Genomic DNA, 20,650 nt, shown 5'->3' with positions numbered 1-20,650 from the left:
TCATTCTGCTACTCCCCCAAGAACAATGACAACAATAACTTTTTTGACATCATTTGTATTTGTATTAATTTTTCTAAAAATACCCATGTAAGAGAAAAAGGAAACATTAAAACTTTAGAAAAATATTTCTGTTAACTATTTGAGTTATTAATAAAAAAGAACACACACTTCCTTAATTTATATAGGAAAAAACTATCAACCAAAAATGTGTTGAGGAAAGACTTGACGTTAGACGGAGTTAGAAAACTTGGTCAAGAGAGCAGGCAACTATGTATTTGAGTATTCTGAATGCTAATTTAGAAGAACTAGGTCATATCATTTCTCCTGACCATTTAATGATAGTCTTTTCTTCAAATTTTTTTCGTTTCCTTCTTTAATTTGCTTTTTCCTCCCTTTCTTTCTTTTTTCTTTTATTTTGCATAAATGTACCCCTGGCTAGCAGACAGATGTTTTTCACCACTTCAAGCAGATACTTAATTTAACTTTACTTTTCTTGAATGTCTGATGAGGCATTTTAAAAGGCTTATCATAGAATGTAAACTTAGTGGGAATTTAGGATTTTGCTATACTTTTTTTAAAGAATGAAAGAAAGGATGGATGAATAGTTGACTGAATGAATTCTGTTCTAAACAAGTTTACATGTATTTGCACAACAACGCATTGCTATCCTAGTAGATTTTTAAACAATTGTTTGCCTTAATTCCTTTCTGTAGTTTTATCTCATAAAATTTTGCTATATCTTCTTATATTGTCAACTTGCAGTTGCTACGTTGCAGGAATGCAATATCAAATAATTAATTCAATATTAACATAATTTGTGTGACCCAAAACCATACTGTAAAACATGTCCCTTTTCACTGTAAAAGTAAATCACTTTTTAAAAGAATATGCTCCCACAATCAGGTCTAAAATTTTCCAAACACCATGATTTGATCTAAACAGACCATATTAAATGAAGGTTTACCTCACTGTTAACTATGTAAGACGTATTTAACATATTATTCACTAGCTAATTGAGTATTTTCATGCCATATAGTGAGTTATAGTAAGATTATTAATCAGGTATAGAAAATTTATTTTTGCTTATATTGGAGTGAGTGTAAAAACATCGAGTACTCTGTAAGTTAATATAACTACAGCAGGAGAAAACTAAAATCATTTATTTATTTTGCTTGAGATCTTTGACAAAATCTCTGTTATGATTTTTACTCAAAGCAATTGTCTGACAAATAATTATAGAAATTAACATTGAAATAAACATCACACACTTATCCTTTTGGGGGTATTGCCATAGTAGTTTTAAATTCAAGATTTCTGCATGATGCAATGTGAGCCTTGAGAGCTTCCAAAGAAGCCATCCTCTTTTGGCCATTCATATTACCCCAGTTTAGCTAAAGGGACCACGAAGCAATTAAGTTTTTTCTCAATTAAGTGGTCCATTTGTGCCTCTGGGCAGCAGGCATGTGAGGACCAGTCTTTTGCTTGCTGTGCAGAGCTCAGGCAGGGCACAACATCCCCTGGTTACTTGACTATTCCAAGGAAAACTCTTCTAGAAAAATCCATAAACAACCAGCTGCCATCAATCATTGTCATTTCTTTAGTTCATGTCTTCTGATGAGGCTGACTACTGTCATTGTTCGTTATTGTCCAAACCATACATTCACTCTTGTACTGTCAAGCAGATATGACAAGCACACATTTTCCGTATAAGAGAAATACAAAGTCACCTTTTAATTTGCAGTTTGGGTTCACAGATGACTTTAGAGTTGCATTAGCTATTCTCTTGCCTCTAGCATCCATCAGGAGTAGCAACAGCCATAACTGTGCTCTAAATTCCAATGTTAAAACAGCTACCTCTAGCTTATTACAAAAGGGATTCATGAGAGAGAAGAGCCTCTTTCAGACAATTTGTTAGTAATATAATAATAATTATTTTCAACAGTGAATTTTTCACTAGCCCAGAAAAATTTCCGAAATGTAATATTACAGAATAAAAAGGTAGATTTGACCTTTTATCTTCAATCCCTAAGCTGTTAGTATAATAGGAAAATTTCAATAAAATAAAAATTTGAAAACTACATTATTCTTCCAGGAAAATTACATTTATTTGCTAGACATTATTGCAAGTCTATCTAAAAATATATATGTTAGAAACAAAATCATATAAGCGTGCTTGATACTGAGATAATAGATCATGAAAAATAGTATATGGTTTTCATTTGTGAGGGAGGAAAAAAGGAAAAGACTATCAAACATGAAATGAACCCAAATATCATGATCAAAGAACAACATAGATGACAGAGTAGTCAATTAGGGACCATACCACTTGAATTTTAATAAGGTAGATTAAATGAGATGAGAGTATAAAACCCACATAATAGTATCACTTTAGGAACCAGTGTTTTCCCAACATTCCTTAAATGTCAAGCCAAAATTACTTCCAAGCAAACTTGGGGCAAGGTTTAGACTAGTTTCCGCTTGAAAGTGCACCTGCTCTCCGTAAGTCTGTATGTTCATCAACCTGCATCTATGTCATAGAAACCATTGACAGTGCTTGAAATTTCTTAGTGTCAGTACCAATAGCAGCGTTATCCATCCAAGCTTAGTTTGAAGTCAGTCTCCTATGCCCATGTCATAAAGGACTAAAAAATCCTTATGCAATTAAACCCCCGAAGTGAAACAGGTAGCAATGTTTGCAAGGTGTGTTGAATTATGCCCTAGCTGCAGAGCCTATAAAATCATATAGCTCACTCTCAGTACATCAGTACATCTGGAGCCCTTGAAGACCAAGCAGGACTTAGGAACTACTTCCTAAGACTAGGTCTGACAAAGGTAAAGATGATTGAAATTGGTTCTTAAAATGTCAGTCGTTGATTTCTAGAAAAATACGGTTAATGAAAAAGAGCATTAGGATGCATCTCCCAAAGCAAGAGATCATCCAAACATCACTGGGGTTTTAAGCAGCCACTTTACCCTCCTAATTCCTTTTTGCTTAACCCGATGTTCAAATTCATTTTCATTCTCTTGACACATGCCAAATATTGGCAAAGGAAGTGATCCCAGAATGTCCTGAATTCAGGAATTGACTCTTTCATACTGCTTGCTCTGGGCTGTTTTCCCTCTGCTAATGTCAACATTGGAGTTTTCTTTTTCTTTAATCAACCAATTCCAACTGTTTGTACAGGGAAAAATGGAGTTGCAAGGAGCATTTTTTTTTATGTTTGACACTGTGGAAGAACAGACCGGGACAGTGCAAGAATGACTGTATGGTGTTGCTTGGGAAGCGCCCACAAGTTCTTTGAAACAGAATTTGGAACAGCTGGACCACTGCAGTGTTTTATTTTAAAATAGACAACATATGTAATGCATATGGTCCTAGACATGTATGGAGACACAGGCAGACAATCTGAATGGTATCCAAAGACACCTGCACCTAGAATTCTGTTTCCTTCTATAAGATTTTTTTCCCCTAAGAGCACATGTTCCTACTTTTGGATTTGCAAGATACCATCTGAATCCCCATGTGTGTGACTCCTTAATAAAGTCAATGAGAAGTTTCCTGGGATGAAGGTGTCAGAGTAAGCCAGTTAATAACCCCTCCTGAGGACCTGGCTCCTCTAAGAGCTGGCAGGGGAAATAACAGATTAGAAACTTGCCCTCACAGAACATGTTATCTACCAAGGGATTCAATTTTATGTATGTGTCTTGACCACAGAGAAATTGGAAAATAACCCAATGAAAACACAGAAACAGGACATAGGAATTGGTTATACGGGGGCAGAAAAGAAAAATAAAGCAGAGAGATAGGGAAGGACTCCCAGCTTCCTAGAAATGATAAGGTTTAAGAAGCAAAGAAGGAATAGAACATTAGCTATAAATGCAGAGACATCCTTGGCTCACTAACTACTTGAAACAAACTGGCTTTTCAAACACTAAAGATCCTGTTTGTTTACTCCTAGCTAATGTTTATTGAGCCCTTAATATATGCCAGGGCCCTAGGTACTTTCCAGGTACTTCTCTTCAGATCCTCTCAACAGTCCTCTGAGGGTGGACTTGAATTTAACTTCATTTTACAAATGAGGCCAAGGAGGCCCAGAGGCATTAAGCAACCTGCCTCATATCATATACTTAGTGGTGGCAGAGCTAGTCTCAAATCTAGTGTTTGTGACCTGCCTATGCCCAGCCACTTAACCACTTGCTATGCTAGCTCCCATTAAATAAGCCATTTCCAATCAATGTAGTATATAAATATTCCATAAAATCAAGAAACAAAAATATTTGTTAATAGAGTGAGTTTCTGTATTTATTCTGAGAAGATAAACGTATGATTTTAACAAATATGTACTTAGTGCCTACTATGTGCCAGGTACTATTCTAGGGCTGGGAATGTGGCACAAACAAAAAATACTGAAACCCCTGCTTGGATGAGCTTAAACATCAGATTTTTTTCATTAGCACCTTGAAACAGCACTCCTGGCTTACTCCTCCTTCTTTTTTTTTTTTTAATAACATAATAAGCTCAGTAAATATAATAAGCTCAATGAAACTCAAAAGATTTTGTGGGAGCCAGCCACCCTTGTAAGCGCTCTTGAGTTGTTGGAACCATTAGAATAATGAGCCCAATTTTGAGTAAATGATAATTTGGGGCAAGTAAAATCCAGAGGCTGCTCGCTTTACTTGCTGGAAATTCCCACTGCATTAAGCTCCATTCCACACATAGTGCGCAAGGGATCTTAAGGATCATTAAATTACAGCCTATGACGGCAGGAAGGGAACTGAAAATTCAGCTCCTCTTACACAGAAGGCAACTGATGCTCAGAGAGATAAACAATTCAGCCAGCATCCTACAGTTATTTAAAAACAGAGCTCAACCTAAAATCTAGACCTCCTAGATCCAGTCCTAGGCTCATGCTACAAGTGGATGGGGAGAAAGAAGAAAGAAAGGAAGAAGGGAAAAGGAAGTTTTATTTTGACAAGGTTACTTTTTGAAAATGAAAGCAGGCTGATTTTAGGCTTTTCTGTAAGCTTGCTTTAAAACGTTAGTAAAAAATGAAATTGTTCTTTAGACTTCGACTAGAATTAGCACCACAAAGCTGCATTCATTGAGCCATTGTGATGGACTGAGGGGTGGGGAGTGGGTCTGAATCCAGGTCTCCGTAGAGGAGCCAAGTCGCCTTTTCAGATCCATTTCCTGAGTGGCCAGCAAAGCGAAATAGGTCATCAGCAAAGTTTTCAAGAGTTTCAACAAACAAACAAAGAGTAAGAGACTTGAAACATGTGCCATATTTTTTTAACAGCTACAAAAGAGCCCCCTTCTCTCTGAGCTAAATGACCAGTTGTACCATCATAATTGAAGGCAATAAAATAGCCAAGCCAAACTGGCAGAGTAAGGCCCCGGCCGGTTTGTCAGCTTGCAGCCTTTTCTGAGAAACCCGAGAGCAAGAAGCTGCTGCTAGCCAAAATGCCTGATCTATCTGTTAAAATTGGGAGGCGAGGGATGGATGAGGCTTTTTATGAGGATGAAACAGCATGAGCAATTCGTGTGTACCCCACGCTTAGTTTTTCCTGAGTTAAATTGATCTGGGACTGACAGGTTGGAGGTGAGAGGGCAGAGTCTATCAAAGGGGATAGAGAAATGTCACCTGTATTGCAGGAGTGTCATTATGCCAGGGGAGACTACAGTTGGAGCAGGTTTAAGACACTTGCCTTGGGCCAGAGGAGTCACATACATGCCCTAGAAGCAGCTAGCTTTCCCAGGAGCAACAACTTCCTGGCCATCCTAAGTCAAAGAAGAAATGTAGTTTGGAGACCAAACAACCGAACTGAAAGAAGCCTCCTAGATGAAGCAGCCAACCTCAAGTTGAAAGCACTTTCCTGAGGATAAATCTGAGGCAGTTAATGCAGCAAGGAGGATTCTCTCAGATTCTCTAATATAATTCCTGCACATGTGATATCCTTTCCAAAAGCTGTGTTTTATTATTCTAATGGAGCGATTTGGCTGTTAAAATACACATTCTTCAACTTGCCTTCTGGAAACCGTTGCTTCTGCGAGTCTTGGGCATAAACGACACATCTCGTTCAAACAAGGACCACTTGCTGCTTCTATGAAAAATGACAACATTTTTTTAAAAAAGTCAAACAATAAGGAGGTATAAATCTGACAATACCATGCATTTAGGTTTGAATGATTTATTAATACAATATCAATAATAATAGGAGAAATCATCATCTGGAAGTGACACTGCTAACCATAACCCAAGCTTACAGCCATACCCCAAGCATGGGAGAGGAAAAAAAAAAGCTGCCTGGGACTGAGGCCACACATGAAAATGTTATCCAAACTACTCCCAAGTCAGAAATCGATTTTTCCCGTGTCCTGACAGCATCGCTAGTTCCTGGCAGGTCTCCGTATTCCAGTAGAATGTTTCATGCAAAAGGATGAATAAAATCTTTTGCTCGATTTGATAGAAGATTCTTTTTCTCCATAGTCTGCGTATCAGGAGAGTCAGTAAAGATGAGGTGGAGTGAGCCAATTTCTTTAATGGAGAGCACCTTCATTTCTACCTCTTTAGGATTTGCCTGGACACACACGAGTTGAATTCTCTGAGTTATTTTGCCTGTTGAGTATAGTGTATTTTAGTTATACATGTTGAGATTAATTAGTTAGCCCTTAGGAGGTTTTGCCTACAGCCTTCACCCCGTAAGGAAAAGTGTGAATACATTGAGACTATTAATTCACAATAAATGGCAGATCATAGCCCTTGCTGAGTAAATTTGTTTGTCTCTTTCCTAAGCTTTGCTAACTGAGTAAGCACACTATAAGGAAATGTCCTTGATTTTCACAAACTAAATTCCCATTTAACTTAATCTCCAGGTTTCAATGAAAATCGTTTTTTTTATTTTTAATTTTGCAGGGTGGGGACTCAAACCTTTTATGAAACCAAATTGGCAATGGGGATTTGGAAGAAGAGGATATAAATATTGTCACTTTGCTGAAAATCAGCATAACCCTTTTTCCAGATAATCCCAATAATTGCAGAGAAATTGCTGTAGACATAACCACTGGAATGGCAGAATCTATTAAAAACCAGCAAAGCTAAATAGGCTATCTTAAGCAAAGATCCGATCTGCTTTCAGTGTTTGGTGAAATGCAGGCGAAGTTACGGTCTTATGCTTAGTCTTTAAAGAACAACATAAATGCACTGGAAATGTGATCATTTGATAAACATGTTGATGCCAATATATTCTTGCCTAAATGCAATAAACTCACCAGTAAGTGATGCAAGTTGACAATGGGAGGTAAAAAGAATATCTTGGGGATGTTGGTGGGAGGCAACGGGGAAACAGCTAACGTTCATAATGTCTAGTGAATTCCTGTGTATTTGAAATGTCAAAGAAAATGTGATGTGTTTCTCTAAATTGTGTCTCTCTCTACATGTATAAATGAACAGACGCAGATAGAGCTCAAAAACATGGCATGGATGAATTTATCTCTTCCAACCCCTGTAACTTTGACCACGCTTCCCTCTTTGAGATGGTACAACGCCTTACTTTGGATCACAGACTTAATGATTCCTATTCTTGCCTGGCAAGTATATTCTTTGGTCTACAGCAATTTAAACATAACATTTTTTTTTCATTTAAATATTTCTCTACCTTTATGTCAGAAGCTCTTTTCTCCATTACAGAATCCCTTTAACAATTATAAATGTGTTCCCGATTTCCTGGGTTGAGATAGTTTTACTTACCAAAGAAACAAGACTGAGCGGGAGGAAGTTATCAGTAGAAACAGATCCAATTCCCCAGCCTCCCTATCTTAGCTTCCCCCTTTTCAGCTGCTACATGAGAAATATTCCCAAGAGGGTAATCGAGTTTGGCACCTGCTTGTGGAGAACTTGTAAAAATTGCCTCAGTAGCTTAGAGTTTAAGATGCCCTTCCCTCCCCATCCCAGATCTGGTAATCCTATCTCATTACATGAATGTATTCTCTTTGTGTATTTTCTTAAAGGTTAAAATGATTTGTAAATAAACTTTATTTTTCATAAGCTAAATTGATTTGGGTTTGTTTGTTTGTTTGGATGGCTTTTTTTTTTTCTTCACAATATTCACAGCATTTTTTCACCCTTTCAGGGAATTTTTTATGGTGCTTTAGTTATTTGGAAATTCAGCTATCTATCCAGCAGGAGTATCAATATTTCCTGAAATCTTATTTTAAAGCTAGATTTAAATGATTTAAATTCAAGGGAGTGCTATTATATCTTTACTGGATTTCTGAAGATACAGTTTTGGCTTTAAACTATCAAATTCAAATGCCTAAAAAAAGACCCAATTTACTTCTTCCTCAAGCCATAAATTGTTATTTCATTTCTTAAAAGTAAATGCTATTAATCCCACTTTATAGATGGGAAAGATGAGGGAAAGTGATGAAATGTCTTTATATAGAGGAGAATTCTCATCCCTGATTCTAAACACTAAAGTTGAGAAAAATATCTCTATATAGTATTTATACTATATAATAACTAGGGTTAACATATCATTGATACTAATATGTATAATGACAATCTTTCTTTTTTCTAATTTTTATTTTAAATTTCTTTTTTTGTACCAAAAGCCAAGATATAAAAAATTGTAGATAAAATAGTCTTAAAAACAGAAACAGAATTATGTGGAATAATTTATTAATCTGTATCTCATGAAAGATTCATTGATTATCTCAGGTTTAGAATTCCTTCATCAAAAGGATCTGAACTTTGCCAAATTGGAAAGGAACACATCACTTCGACTTAAAAAAAAAAAAAAAAAGGAAAAGGAAAAGAAAAAAGCTTACCTTGCATTGCAAGGCAATTTTTCTCAAATGTGTTTTGTACAATTATGTGATTGTTCAGATAATTATAAATGGCATTCATTAAACTTGTAAGAATATGCCTCTGAACTTAAATCATTCCCTTTTATATATAATTACTATTCCCTTAAGGAATGTTTTTGAGGCATATTATTTTCAAGACTTTTTCACATTATCATTTTTTAAAACAATTTTCTTTGTTTTGAGATTCACTGTGAAGGAGAGTTTATAAATGCTCTCTAAAAAAATTAAACCAGAAATGAAATATTAAAACTTGCTTTCCATTAATTACTTATAGGCTTAAAATTATGGTCCAGAATCTAAAATTAATTATGAATAGCATAAAATAGCTTCCTTCCCCATTTGTATACCTGTATATATTAGTCATTATTCCAAAATTTCAGAAAATAACAGAAATTAAAAAGGACCTTATCTCCTGCCTCTGTATATTCCATTTTCTCATTATTACAATCTTTTTTTCAGTTAGTTTTGGAGACCGACCAGCAGGGATACATAAATTTTTCTGTGTCTTCGACTGAGTTCCTAATTGATATTTCTTCAACTCTTTTCAAAGCAGCTATTTTGGCATCTACAAAAGACTTGGTGTCATCTGAGTCGTAGAAAATATATTTTAATCTTTCACAGCAGTGTTGTTTCTAAGATTTAGCATTTGGGGTAGCAGATGGAGTGGCAAAGAAGTTGCCTATAGGGGCAGCCCACTGCCTCGACTACTCTCCGCCCTCTGCAGTAACTTATAATTTGAAATAGGAAAGATGCCGTCTTTCGTTGGATGCATCACTGAGCTGCATGTTGTCAATTGAAGATTCCCAGATCCCTAATACAAGATTAGAGTGCTGCAAAGGCCTCTCTCGCTGTACTTCTGTGGCCTCTACCTGCCCCCTAGTCACTTTCTCTTTTTGCCTTTTCTCTCCCAAGATGGAGCAATATTCAAAAGATGACTCAGAGAAGACCCTCAAAGTAAAATTAAGTTTATATTTAAAATAGCCCCAAATTTCCAGCTTAGAAAGTATCACCTAAATTGGTTTATTTCTTGCTTTGAACAGACACTGAAACCAGAAAACACAATTTTATTTCAGGCTCTGCTTAAGGGTGACCTTGAGTGGCAACTCACTTGGCCTTTCTGAGCACCTGTTTTCTTAAGTGCATAATGGGGCTAGCAATTTCCATCCCATCATGCCACCAAACCTGCTCTAAATTGGAGATCTGAATTCCCATTGTCTTGTATAGCAGAGTTTGGACTGGTCCCATAGCAAGCAAATAAATAATAAGAATACAAACAATTACCAGAAGAGGAAATAAAACTCTAAACCAGGACACAAGAAGTTCCTCTCAGTTTAATGGAATTACATCTGATTCACAACTTGAAAACTAAGCCATGCTGTTCTCTTTGGAGAGTTGCGTTATTACCTTCATTTAAAAAATTTTAAGAACACTCCTTCCAAAGTGAAAGGATTTATGAAGTCCTGGCATGTACGTAGATCAACCCTAAAATTTCTTCATGCTCTAGAGTAGAGAAAACAAGGAGACTTGGAATATGACAGAGCTGGATTTGAGTCCTGCCTCTGTTTTGTATTATCTGTGTGAGTCACTTAACGACCAGGATTTCCATTTTCTTGTCTTTAAAATAAACTTTCTCTGTCTACCTTACAGAGTTGCTATAGGGCTCAACTGAAAGTTCTCTGTTAAGTGTAAAGCTCTATATCAATGTAGAGCATTAATGTTATGATTTCCTCTTATCAGTAACCACGACTTTGCCACATCCCCACCCCAATACTCCTTTAACGTGTATGGTTCCGTGTTCAAGCAGTAGGTGAGACACTGTTTCTGGAACCAAGCTGTCTGCTAATCCTCCTCCATCACTCACTAGAAAATTGTATGCCCTTCTTGAACTCAATCTTTCCATCTTTATAACAGGGATAACAGAATGTACCTCATAGGTTCCACTGTGAGGACTAAACCGCAATATGCTGTGCACAGTGGCTGGCACATAATAGGCAATCAAGGAGTGTTAGCTCTGGCTGTTTTTCAGTCCCCTTCTCTAGCCACTCCCAACTCTAGCAGCTCTCCAGAAAACAACCTGTATTTAAAAGAAAGTCTCTCCTTTATTCTTTATATAGGGCTGGTTCAGTCCTGGCCAGGTGTTTGTACTAGACGAGTATTGCGCCCGAAATGGAGTCCGGGGGTGTCACCGACATCTCTGCTACCTCAGAGACTTGCTTGAACGGGCAGAAAATGGCGCCATGATCGACCCCACCCTTCTTCACTACAGCTTTGCCTTCTGTGCATCCCATGTCCATGGGAACAGGTAAGTGTGTGTTCGTGTGTCTAGAGGTGATCCTTAAGAAACGGCACTGGCAATGGTTTATGGCTAGTCTTGCTTTTAGGATCTGCCTGTCTTCATTCCTTCGGTGGTATGTGCACACTTACACACACACACACACACATACACACACACAAAGGGCACTAACTTTCTTCTCCTTTCAAGAAACTTAAAATAAATGGCAAGCAGGGCTTCTAGGGCAAGCTCGGAAGTTAGGCCAATCTAGGTTCAAATCATAGTTCTTCCATTTACTAGCAATAACCCTGGTTGATAATTAAGCCCTTTGTGCCACGGTTTTCTCGTCTGTAAAATGGGATGATTGTATACCCCTGGGGTTGTTGAGAGAATGCAAGTACCTATAAAGGGCTCAACATAGTGCCTGAAACATGGCAAAAACAATAAATATTTGCCTTTGTTTTTGTTATTTATTTCATAATTGCTTAATGATTACTTCCTTAGTGTCAGTCACTCTGATACACATTTAGTATGTGTGGTGAGTAAAAGCCAGACATCAAACAAGGGCAGAGTTACATTCAGATTGATGCTCTGACTCTGAGGAAAGGAAATAAAATTCCATGACAAAATTTAATAAAGAAACATGACTCAGATGGAATGGCAAGATGGCAAGGAGGACCTCCCTGAGGAAGTGATGCTGGAGCTGAGAACTAAAGCATGTGTAGGAGTTGAGTGGTTCCAGGCAAAAGGAACAGCATGTACAAATGTCCTGCAGAAGGAGGAAGCCAAGTACATTTCCAGAGCTGAAGCAAGCTAGGTGAAGCTGGAAGGCAAAGATGATGATAACACTTTTAATTTAACCATAGAGCCTGGAAGAACTTTTGAGATCACAGTCTAATCAACCCCCTCATTTTGTAGGTTTTATATACAAGCCCAGAACGTCAAGTCTCCTGACTCTGTACTAAGTACTCTCTTTCTTTAGACCTTGCCCAGCTCCTGGAGGAAAAGATCCATGTTCTGAATAATGCAAAGCAGCAAATAATTTAAGAACATTGCCATTTGGCTCTGGAGACATGGAATAAATTTCCACACTGCCACAGCCAGTTTACTATCTCAATGTATGTAGCCTTGCATTAGTATAAAGACAAGCCTATATTATCCCAAAGCTCCCCAACCAACAGCCAGTGAAGCCACACCCAGGAAACACTAGGTGGCTTCAGAAACCCAGCCTCAGATGCAAAAGTCGCTGCTCTGGAGAAATCCACATGTGGGAGAATCCAGAATTGACTACATTTATTTTAAATCAGAACTGTGTCAGTCGTCTTCATCTTTGCAAGCTATACAACTAAAATCTCTGTAGGATTTTTTCTGTGCTTTTCCTCCTTCTAGCACTGATGTATTTTTACGAAATGCAACTTCAACATTTAGAGCTAGATAACAATAGCATCATAGGTTTGAATATTTAACAGGCAACAAGGTTATCATCACCTCCCATTGTTATGAGGTTTGCTAGCACAGCACGTGAACTTTTATTTGCATAAAAGATACTCATGGAAACTCTGATACCTGGGGGGTATCTGTGCATAATTCTGCTTTTTATAAATATGTACACTTTGATGACTATCTGTTACAGCCTCTTGGACTGAATTTTTTAAAGAGAGAGAGAGAGAGAAGTTGCATTATATTCTCTGGGTTGTCACACTGTATTCTACATATGTTACTGAATAAGAAAGTGTTATAAAATAATGAAGTGTTTTTGTAAACTCCCTGGTAAACATCATCATGAATTATGATACACATTGTCTGGATTTCATATTGTAAGACTGCCACTTGATTCACAGTTAGGTTTATACATCTTGTCATGGAAACAGTTTTGGATTTCTTATTTTCTTTTCAGTTCTGATTTTCCTTATGCAAGTTTGCATCTTTTTTTCTTATTATTTTAGTTTGAATGCATTTGCGCCTGCTTTTTCATGCACCCTTCTTTTTCTTTCTTTTGTTTGTGCATGTGCGTGTGCTCTTGATTCTCCTATGGCTGGCCACACTCTGTGCATGCCTCATGCGACCACCCCCTCTCCAAAGTCAACAAATGCATGTGTACCTTAGTGGGCTGCCACCAAATACAGACCCTGAAGGGAGCAAAACTCCCTCCCCACCTGAACCAGAGGCTAAAAAAGATACCAAAAAGGAATCCAAAAAAAGAAAAGATTCCAAAACCCAGGCAAATCAAGAGCTGAAAAGGTAAGAAGTAATGTGTGTATTGGCTTGTGTTTGTAATATCTTTACTCTTTCCCCAAGCCTCCATCCATGCCATCACTTCCACTTTTGCAAGCTTTGAGTATTCCTAAAGTCTCTCTTTAAGCATTTTCAAAGGTGCAATTTAAAAAAAAAAATTCTAGCAATGGGCAAAAATACCGTGTACTGGGACTAAATTTGAGTCAGGTGTTCAGTGACTTTTAAAACATGTTCATATTGAAAATACTAATTGAGCAATATGTAAACAGAATTGTGAGTCAGATTGCTTTTTTAGTGGCATCTAGTTAGGGGCCTGGTACCTTACCAAGTCATTCATAATAAGCAACCCATGCTTTATAATTTTGAAATTATGTTTAAGGAGCAAATAAAATAGATTGGCATAAGATAGGCCTATGCATTTATAGTAGTGCCATCATTTTCAGCAAATACCTATTAGTTCTACATTCATCTCATAAAAAGAAATTCATCTCAAATAATGATTTATAATAATGGCATAAGATACATTCTATTACCAAATTAATGCTTCTTAGTAGAATCACTTATATGCTGAGGTCACCTTTAAGGCACTTTTAACTTATAAAATTTTGTTTATCCTGTCCTGTTTCCTATGTCCTTTCTTTGCAGGTTTATAAATTGGCAAATTGGTGAACTTTTTCCCTTTTAAACTAGGTTTACTAATTATTTCCAGTTTTATTCTGTGCCCTTCTTCACCTTTTATACCATCACCCAAAATTAACACTGACATTTCAAAGTCTTTTGTTTGGTTTTAGAACTGATGACTCTGATCCTGGCATTGCCAAGCTACCCAAAATTCTCAAGCGTGTATGCTGTATGCTTCATCATTATAAATTTATTCACTGAATATTTCTAAGTCCTGAAATGTATACAGTTCACTTGTAGACAGGCCAAATGAAAATGCAAACTTTTGCTTTCTAGAGAATGTGGCAGGCTGTCAATCAGTATATGCGGGTCCAATAGGGAAGGTCAAAGAATACCCTGATTCCATGTGGCCATCCATCTCCTTCACCGCAATATGTAAGGATAGAGGTGAAATGCAATTTCTGTTTGTGTTTCACTGTAAAAGTTAGATCGCAAGGCACCAGTAACTTGCAATTAGGAAGAAAGTGCATGCAGAATGTTGTAGGTGCCTGAAGGTGAGGTCTGACAGAATGACAAGGCTTCGGAGAGGAAGCCTTCCTGGCTGCTGTCCAAGGTGCTGCTTTTGGAAGGATCAACATCCAAGCGGAGCAGAGAACAAATGGCCAGTGTTGAAAGGCACACTTGCTTGAACCTGATCTATTTCTTAGGCCACGAAAAACTAACTAAAGGGATCTTGACTGGTCCTATTGAGGCTTATGTGTTTGTTTCAGAATCTTTGTTTGCATTGCATTTTTTTAATAAAGAAGAAATCATAATATTAAGTAGCTATTGTGTAACATTCTACAGTTTACAAAGTGCTTTTTTGTTTTTGTTTTTTTGAGATGAAGTCTCACTCTTGTGCCCCATGCTGGAGTGCAATGGCATGATCTCAGCTCACTGCAACCTCCACCTCATGAGCTCAAGTGATTCTCCTGCCTCAGCCTCATGAGTAGCTGGGATTACAGGCGACTGCCCCCACGCCCCGCTAATTTTTTTGTATTTTTAGTAGAGACTGGGTTTCACCATGTTGGCCAGGCTGGTCTCGAACTCCTGACCTCAGGTAATCTGCCCGACTCAGCCTCCTAAAGTGCTGGGATTACAGGCGTGAGCCACTGCACCCAGCCACAAAGTGCTTTCAAACATTTGCTATAAAATATTCAGATTAGCTATTTTTATGTTCATTTTGCAGATGATAAAGTCAAACATCTGTAAATTTAAGTAGCAAACCTAGATGTTCTAAGTCCAAAGCTCTTTCCTTTTGCACTACATCAGGACTGTACTTATATGCTGAAGACCTGAATGTTAGAGCCTATTCTGCATAAATCTAGGAGTATCAGATCCCGTTTCTGTGCCTCAGTTTTCTCATTTCTGTAAAATGAGCATACTGAATCATAGTATCTGTAATATCCCTTTAGCATCTAAAATTATCTTCTATGGATTACAATAACAAGTGAAATAGTCCATCGTCAGGTTTCATAAATAAAAATGTTTTCAAAGATGCAATTTAAATAATCATAAAGTTTAATTAAAATAAGGATAATCACTACCATTTAATAATTACTTGCTATATTCCAGGCACTAAGTGAAGTGCTGTTGATATATGTTATCTCATTTTATCCTTATTACATTCATATGAGATAAGTATCATTATTACCCTCACCCAATAGATGAGTGCTTGAGGCTCACATAAATTCAGTCACTTGCCTGAAACTCATAACAAATAACTGTCTGAGCCTGATTCAAACATGGATATTCTGACTTTGGTGCTTGCATTTGTAACCACTCTACCTTCCTACGTGTCCAAGATTAGCACTTGTATATGGTGTGAGATGGCAAACCTGGCCATTTGATATTTGTTTCAACATTTCCAGGTGAGATGCTACAGCAGTCATCTGAATTAAAGAGAAGCCTGAAGATGGCCAAAACTAATATGGCCTACCTGGAGATTTTAGCTTTGTGGGGAAAACCAGGATTTATCTGGAGTTTTATACCACCTAAGGGGAGAGTCTCCTATGAACACTAATTAATTGCCTTTGGGATTGGGGAAACCACATTCCAAACCTTTCACCATCATGACCCACATTTGGATGTGGAGATGTTATCTATTCTTTGTTCCAGATTTAAAAACAATTCATGACTCATGAAAGCAATGGCCCTTTAACTGCCTTTAACTGAGTAGAGCCCATTTCCACTGAGATCTCACAACCAGATTTGGATTAGGTAAAAAGATGTTTTTTACCTATTATTAACTCAGCATTTCCACTGGCAGAGGCAGAACCTTGCCCTGCTGCAGCTGGAAATCATTAATGACCACTGACGTGGCAGTGACCAAGTTTCTCCCATCTGCTCTGGAAACTTGTGCACCATCTCCATGAAAAACTATGCTCTGTGAATCACAGTTACTGTAGTCAAGTGTAGACACATCTGGTCAATCAGGAAGATGTTTGCTGTTCATAATTTCAAACACTGGGATGTATGAAACCATCCACATGTTTGGCATTTTTAGGATTACTGGGGGTAATCCCCACTCCCCCACCCCCCACCCCCAGCACACACAGAACATTTGGTAATATCTGGAGATATTTTTGATTGCCACAGCTGGGGTGGAGTGGTGCCATTTTTGTCTAGTAAGTAGAGGCTAGGGATATTATTAAACATCCTATAATACACAGGAGAGCCTCCTGAAAACAAAGCCAAAAATGTTAATAGTGCCAAGGTCAAGAAACCCTGTTTTAAACCAAACTCCCTGGTGATGAGCTGCATTTTTCCTTTACGTGGATTTGTTGTTTCTTTTACACAAGACTTACCCTATGTCTAAAAGCCTAACAGGTACCACCACTGATTTTCAATTTGTACAGTGGCTCTCACACTTCAGTGTGCACATAAATCATGTGGGGATTTTATAAAAGGCAGAGTACTAGGTGGCATCCTCAAATAATTTCATTTGGCAAGTCTTAAATGGAGCTGGGAATCTGCACTTTTACTAAGCACCCCTCTCGACCATGAATCTAAAGCATTTGGTCTTTAGATCATACATATTTAGGATTTTGGTTGTCAAACTAGGCTGCCCACTAGAATCACTTGGAGAAGGTAAAAATGCTAATGCCTGGGCTCCACCTGCAGAGATTCTAATTAATCTGGAATATGGCCCAAACTTCATGAGTTAAAAATCTCAAGTGATTTAAATATGTAGCAAAGTTCAAGACCCACTGATTGAGGGAACATTAGTTTGAACTAACTTTTTAAAACTGAACCCATTTTCTGAAAAGAGAGACAGGAGAAAAAGGAAAATGTGAGTATGTTCAGCTGGTTGCATTTGGCGATCATAAAATCCACAGATGTAAATTGCTACATCTTCTAATTTTTAAATCAGCTTCTAAGGTTGCAGTACTTAATTCTCACCATAATATTTTTAGTATTCTTTCTAGATGACATTTAGATTAGCATCACTTTGGTCACTATCCCACAGTGACAAGGCAATCAAACAGCTCTGATGATTGCAAGTTGCGTCAGTGTTCCTTGGATCCCTTTATTACTGGGATTGGAAATTTTTCTCATTTACATTATTATTTAACATTTCTTGAATGCCAGTGCTGCTCTTCACATATGGCCTGTGTAGAAAGTACATTGTATCAGCAATTAACAAATCTATAATGCCAACCACCCCAATCCAAAGTAAGCTGCATAGATTAATGAGTAAAGCAGATGTAAGAGGGTATGAATCTTAAAAATCTCTGAAAGTGTGCTCTAAAGATTTCTTTTGGGCGATGTATTTGGAGCCAAGGTGCTGCCCATGTTCGGAGACCATGTGATCCCTTGTAGATTAAGATTTGAGTAACCAAACAATCAAATGGAACTCACTTTTCTCCTGTTACTCTGCCAGGATTCCTAAGTAAGTGGTTTCATCCTCCCAGTTGCCCAAGATAGAACCTCAAGAGCCATCCTTGACTTCTCTTTCTCTCCAGTGTGTCACAACAGTTCAATTTCTATATCTTGACAAAGCCCTTAAGTATCTCTCAAGTCCATCCATTTCTCCCTCTCTTCAATGCCACTACCATAGTTTAGGTCTCTATCTTCTCTCCTCTGGACCACAATGATTGCCCTATTGACTGTGCGCTTGCCTCCAATGTTGGGTGGCCGTTTCAATCCATGTCACATAATGGTTCCTTTTATTTCTTTTTGGTGAATGCCTTCCTAGCAGTAAATGAGTAACACATTTTTTTCTTTCACTCTAACTCCCTCCTCTCTCTTTCTCATACCCGTGCATACACAGACACAGACACATACACACACACACACACACACACACACATAATGACATTACATCTGGTGCTTCTCAACCCTTTTTCCCACAAAGATAAAGGGCAAAAACTGTGTAGTGGGGATAGCTCTGTTTTACTAACCTCTGCATGTAGCACTTTATATAGCAGGCAGTCACTGATGTGGTATAAAAAACACCTCCACATTCTTGGTCTCATGTTACACACTGAACACAAAGATTATTGCACTTGTGAACATAAGCATGTCGCTGGCTGGCCTTCCAATTCTGAGCAAGTACAGGCCTTGCACACAGCTGAGTCATGCTCTCTAAATTCTAAGGAGCCAGCTTTACTTAATAGGAAGTACTTGGAAGAGAAAGTGGGAAAAATTTTCAAACAAATTTTAAGTATAAGTAGGCATCCCAGATGTCCAAGGAGAAATTCACTTTGGAACTTGTTTCCTTTTAACCCACGTGACTCTCTTTCTGACTTTCCCCATGAGAACAGCAGATTTTCCCATCGAGACATGAAATCTTGTGAAATATGCTAAATTACCTATTCCATTGGTGCAATCTTTCTGGCCCATAGCAAACCATCAGATAATGTGTTTTTCCTCTTAAAATTCCAACAATGTGTCTTTATCCCATAGTCATTGAATTAACTGGTACAAAAACATATTTTCAGATGTTACACTCCTTTTAGAGTGGATGTGATATCAAAAAGCCACACATACTACTGGCCTGACCACTCAGAATTTTGTATATGGTGTCTTCAGAAAGGAATCTAAAGATTAATTGTCTATATTTGTCTAGAAATAAAGAAACACATCTCTTTTTCCTCAAAGGGAAAAATCTATGCAGTGCCAATTTTTAAAATTGGTCCTCTTGGGGGTAAAATGCATGCTTTCCTGCATTTTATTCAATTTCTCTAATCATCTGATGTGTTCTTGCTTCATTCAGTACCTGGACTGAGCCTGAGCCACTTTGACTAATGTCCTTGTGCCCATAGCATCCATATTCTTTGTGATTGTTCAGTAGAGAGAGACTTCTCCACGACTTTCATCCTTTAATAGAGTTAATGACACCTTCTGATACTGTTAGGTTATAACCACATATTTAGGAGAACTGTAAATAAGTCAAGACAGTCCTCACTGGTGTATTTTTGCCCCTTCCAAGCCTCATTTGGAGATTAACTATTAGCCCCAAGAAGCTACAATGCACACTTGTAATATTGTAGAAACTGCTTATTGTTGCTTCCTATCTTATTCTTTGTGATACAAACACTTTGATATATTTGTTTTAGCAGCGTGTCTGAGCCCCAGGGCATCAGGGCATAATTAGAAAAGGGCATGGGCTGGAAGGAAAGGAGAGGAAGGGGTGAGGCTGGCTTTCATAATGAAGCAGTAACTATGAGATGTGAGGGCCCTAATTATAATTTATAATTAACATAGGATTGTACAAACCATACAGATGAGCAAGCACGGATATCTCCTTTTGAGAAGATAATGCTTTGGTGCTATCTTGAATTTGTGGTTATTAATCACTTGAAAGAGACAAAGGAAAACTTTCCATGCAAGGATTAAATTCAAAGGTATCATTGTAAAACTAGAAGTAATAAAGAGTTAGTTTCTGGGAGAAGTCTTTTTCTTTTTAAGTCAGTGGTTAAAAGAGGGTGTTTGGTCTAAATGTCCTATTTAGGGAGCACTGCAAAGAACATCTACTAAGATATTCTGTCCCTCTCTGGCCCTTTAAGCTCTCATGTTTCTGGGCTGGAACAATTTCGTAGCAAGTAGGATTCAGTTATCATGCTTGTTTAAGGACATTTTCATGGATCCATAATGCGGTCTGCAGGCATGCATCCATTTGGAGAGAGAGAATATATCATGTTTACGGTGCCTGCACCAGCATATGTGGACATTTGCATTTGGAGATGAAAGTATATTCCCTCTTCAGCTGGAGTTTTACCCCTTGTTGGTAGTGACTGGAGCCTGAAAGCTGGTTGTATGCGGAGCAGTGGACCAGACACTCTTTCCTCTTCTGTGGAATTCATACATTTCTTTTTACACCTGGATTCTGCCCTTAATCACCAAATAGATGCAATCTCAGAACATATAGATCATTGTAAGCTTTGAATTAATTTAGCATTCTGACCCTCTTGGAGAGACATCTTACCTTTCAAAAGAAGGTTTTTGTGGCCCAGCTTTTAACATAATATGGAGAACCATTCTAGAAAGATAATGAACTGCTAAAAGTCTGTGTGCTCACCTGGGTGTGTAGTGACAATTTAACAACACTAAAGAGGTAAATTCATTTCACAAAACACATTGAATCTTGAATTCTTTGACTACACTGTTCACAC

The 20,650-nt window shown here is 37.7% G+C and overlaps 1 protein-coding gene across 12 annotated transcripts in view; it reads left to right on the top strand.

The window, feature by feature from the left end:
• Positions 1 to 20,650, top strand: part of CADPS (calcium dependent secretion activator) — a 476,794-nt gene that overhangs the window by 329,087 nt on the left and 127,057 nt on the right. For all 12 annotated transcript variants that reach the window (XM_055383622.2, XM_019024533.4, XM_055383621.2 and 9 more), the window contains exons 12-13: positions 7,452 to 7,588; positions 10,981 to 11,168. In XM_055383622.2, coding sequence (XP_055239597.1) covers positions 7,452 to 7,588; positions 10,981 to 11,168 — 325 coding nt within the window. The remainder of the gene's footprint in view (positions 1 to 7,451; positions 7,589 to 10,980; positions 11,169 to 20,650) is intronic.

Source organism: Gorilla gorilla, chromosome 2, assembly GCF_029281585.2.
Source record: "Gorilla gorilla gorilla isolate KB3781 chromosome 2, NHGRI_mGorGor1-v2.1_pri, whole genome shotgun sequence".
Lineage (NCBI taxonomy): Eukaryota > Metazoa > Chordata > Mammalia > Primates > Hominidae > Gorilla > Gorilla gorilla.
The sequence above is the reverse complement of the archived record's forward strand: the minus strand, read 5'-3'. Positions and strand labels throughout refer to the sequence as shown.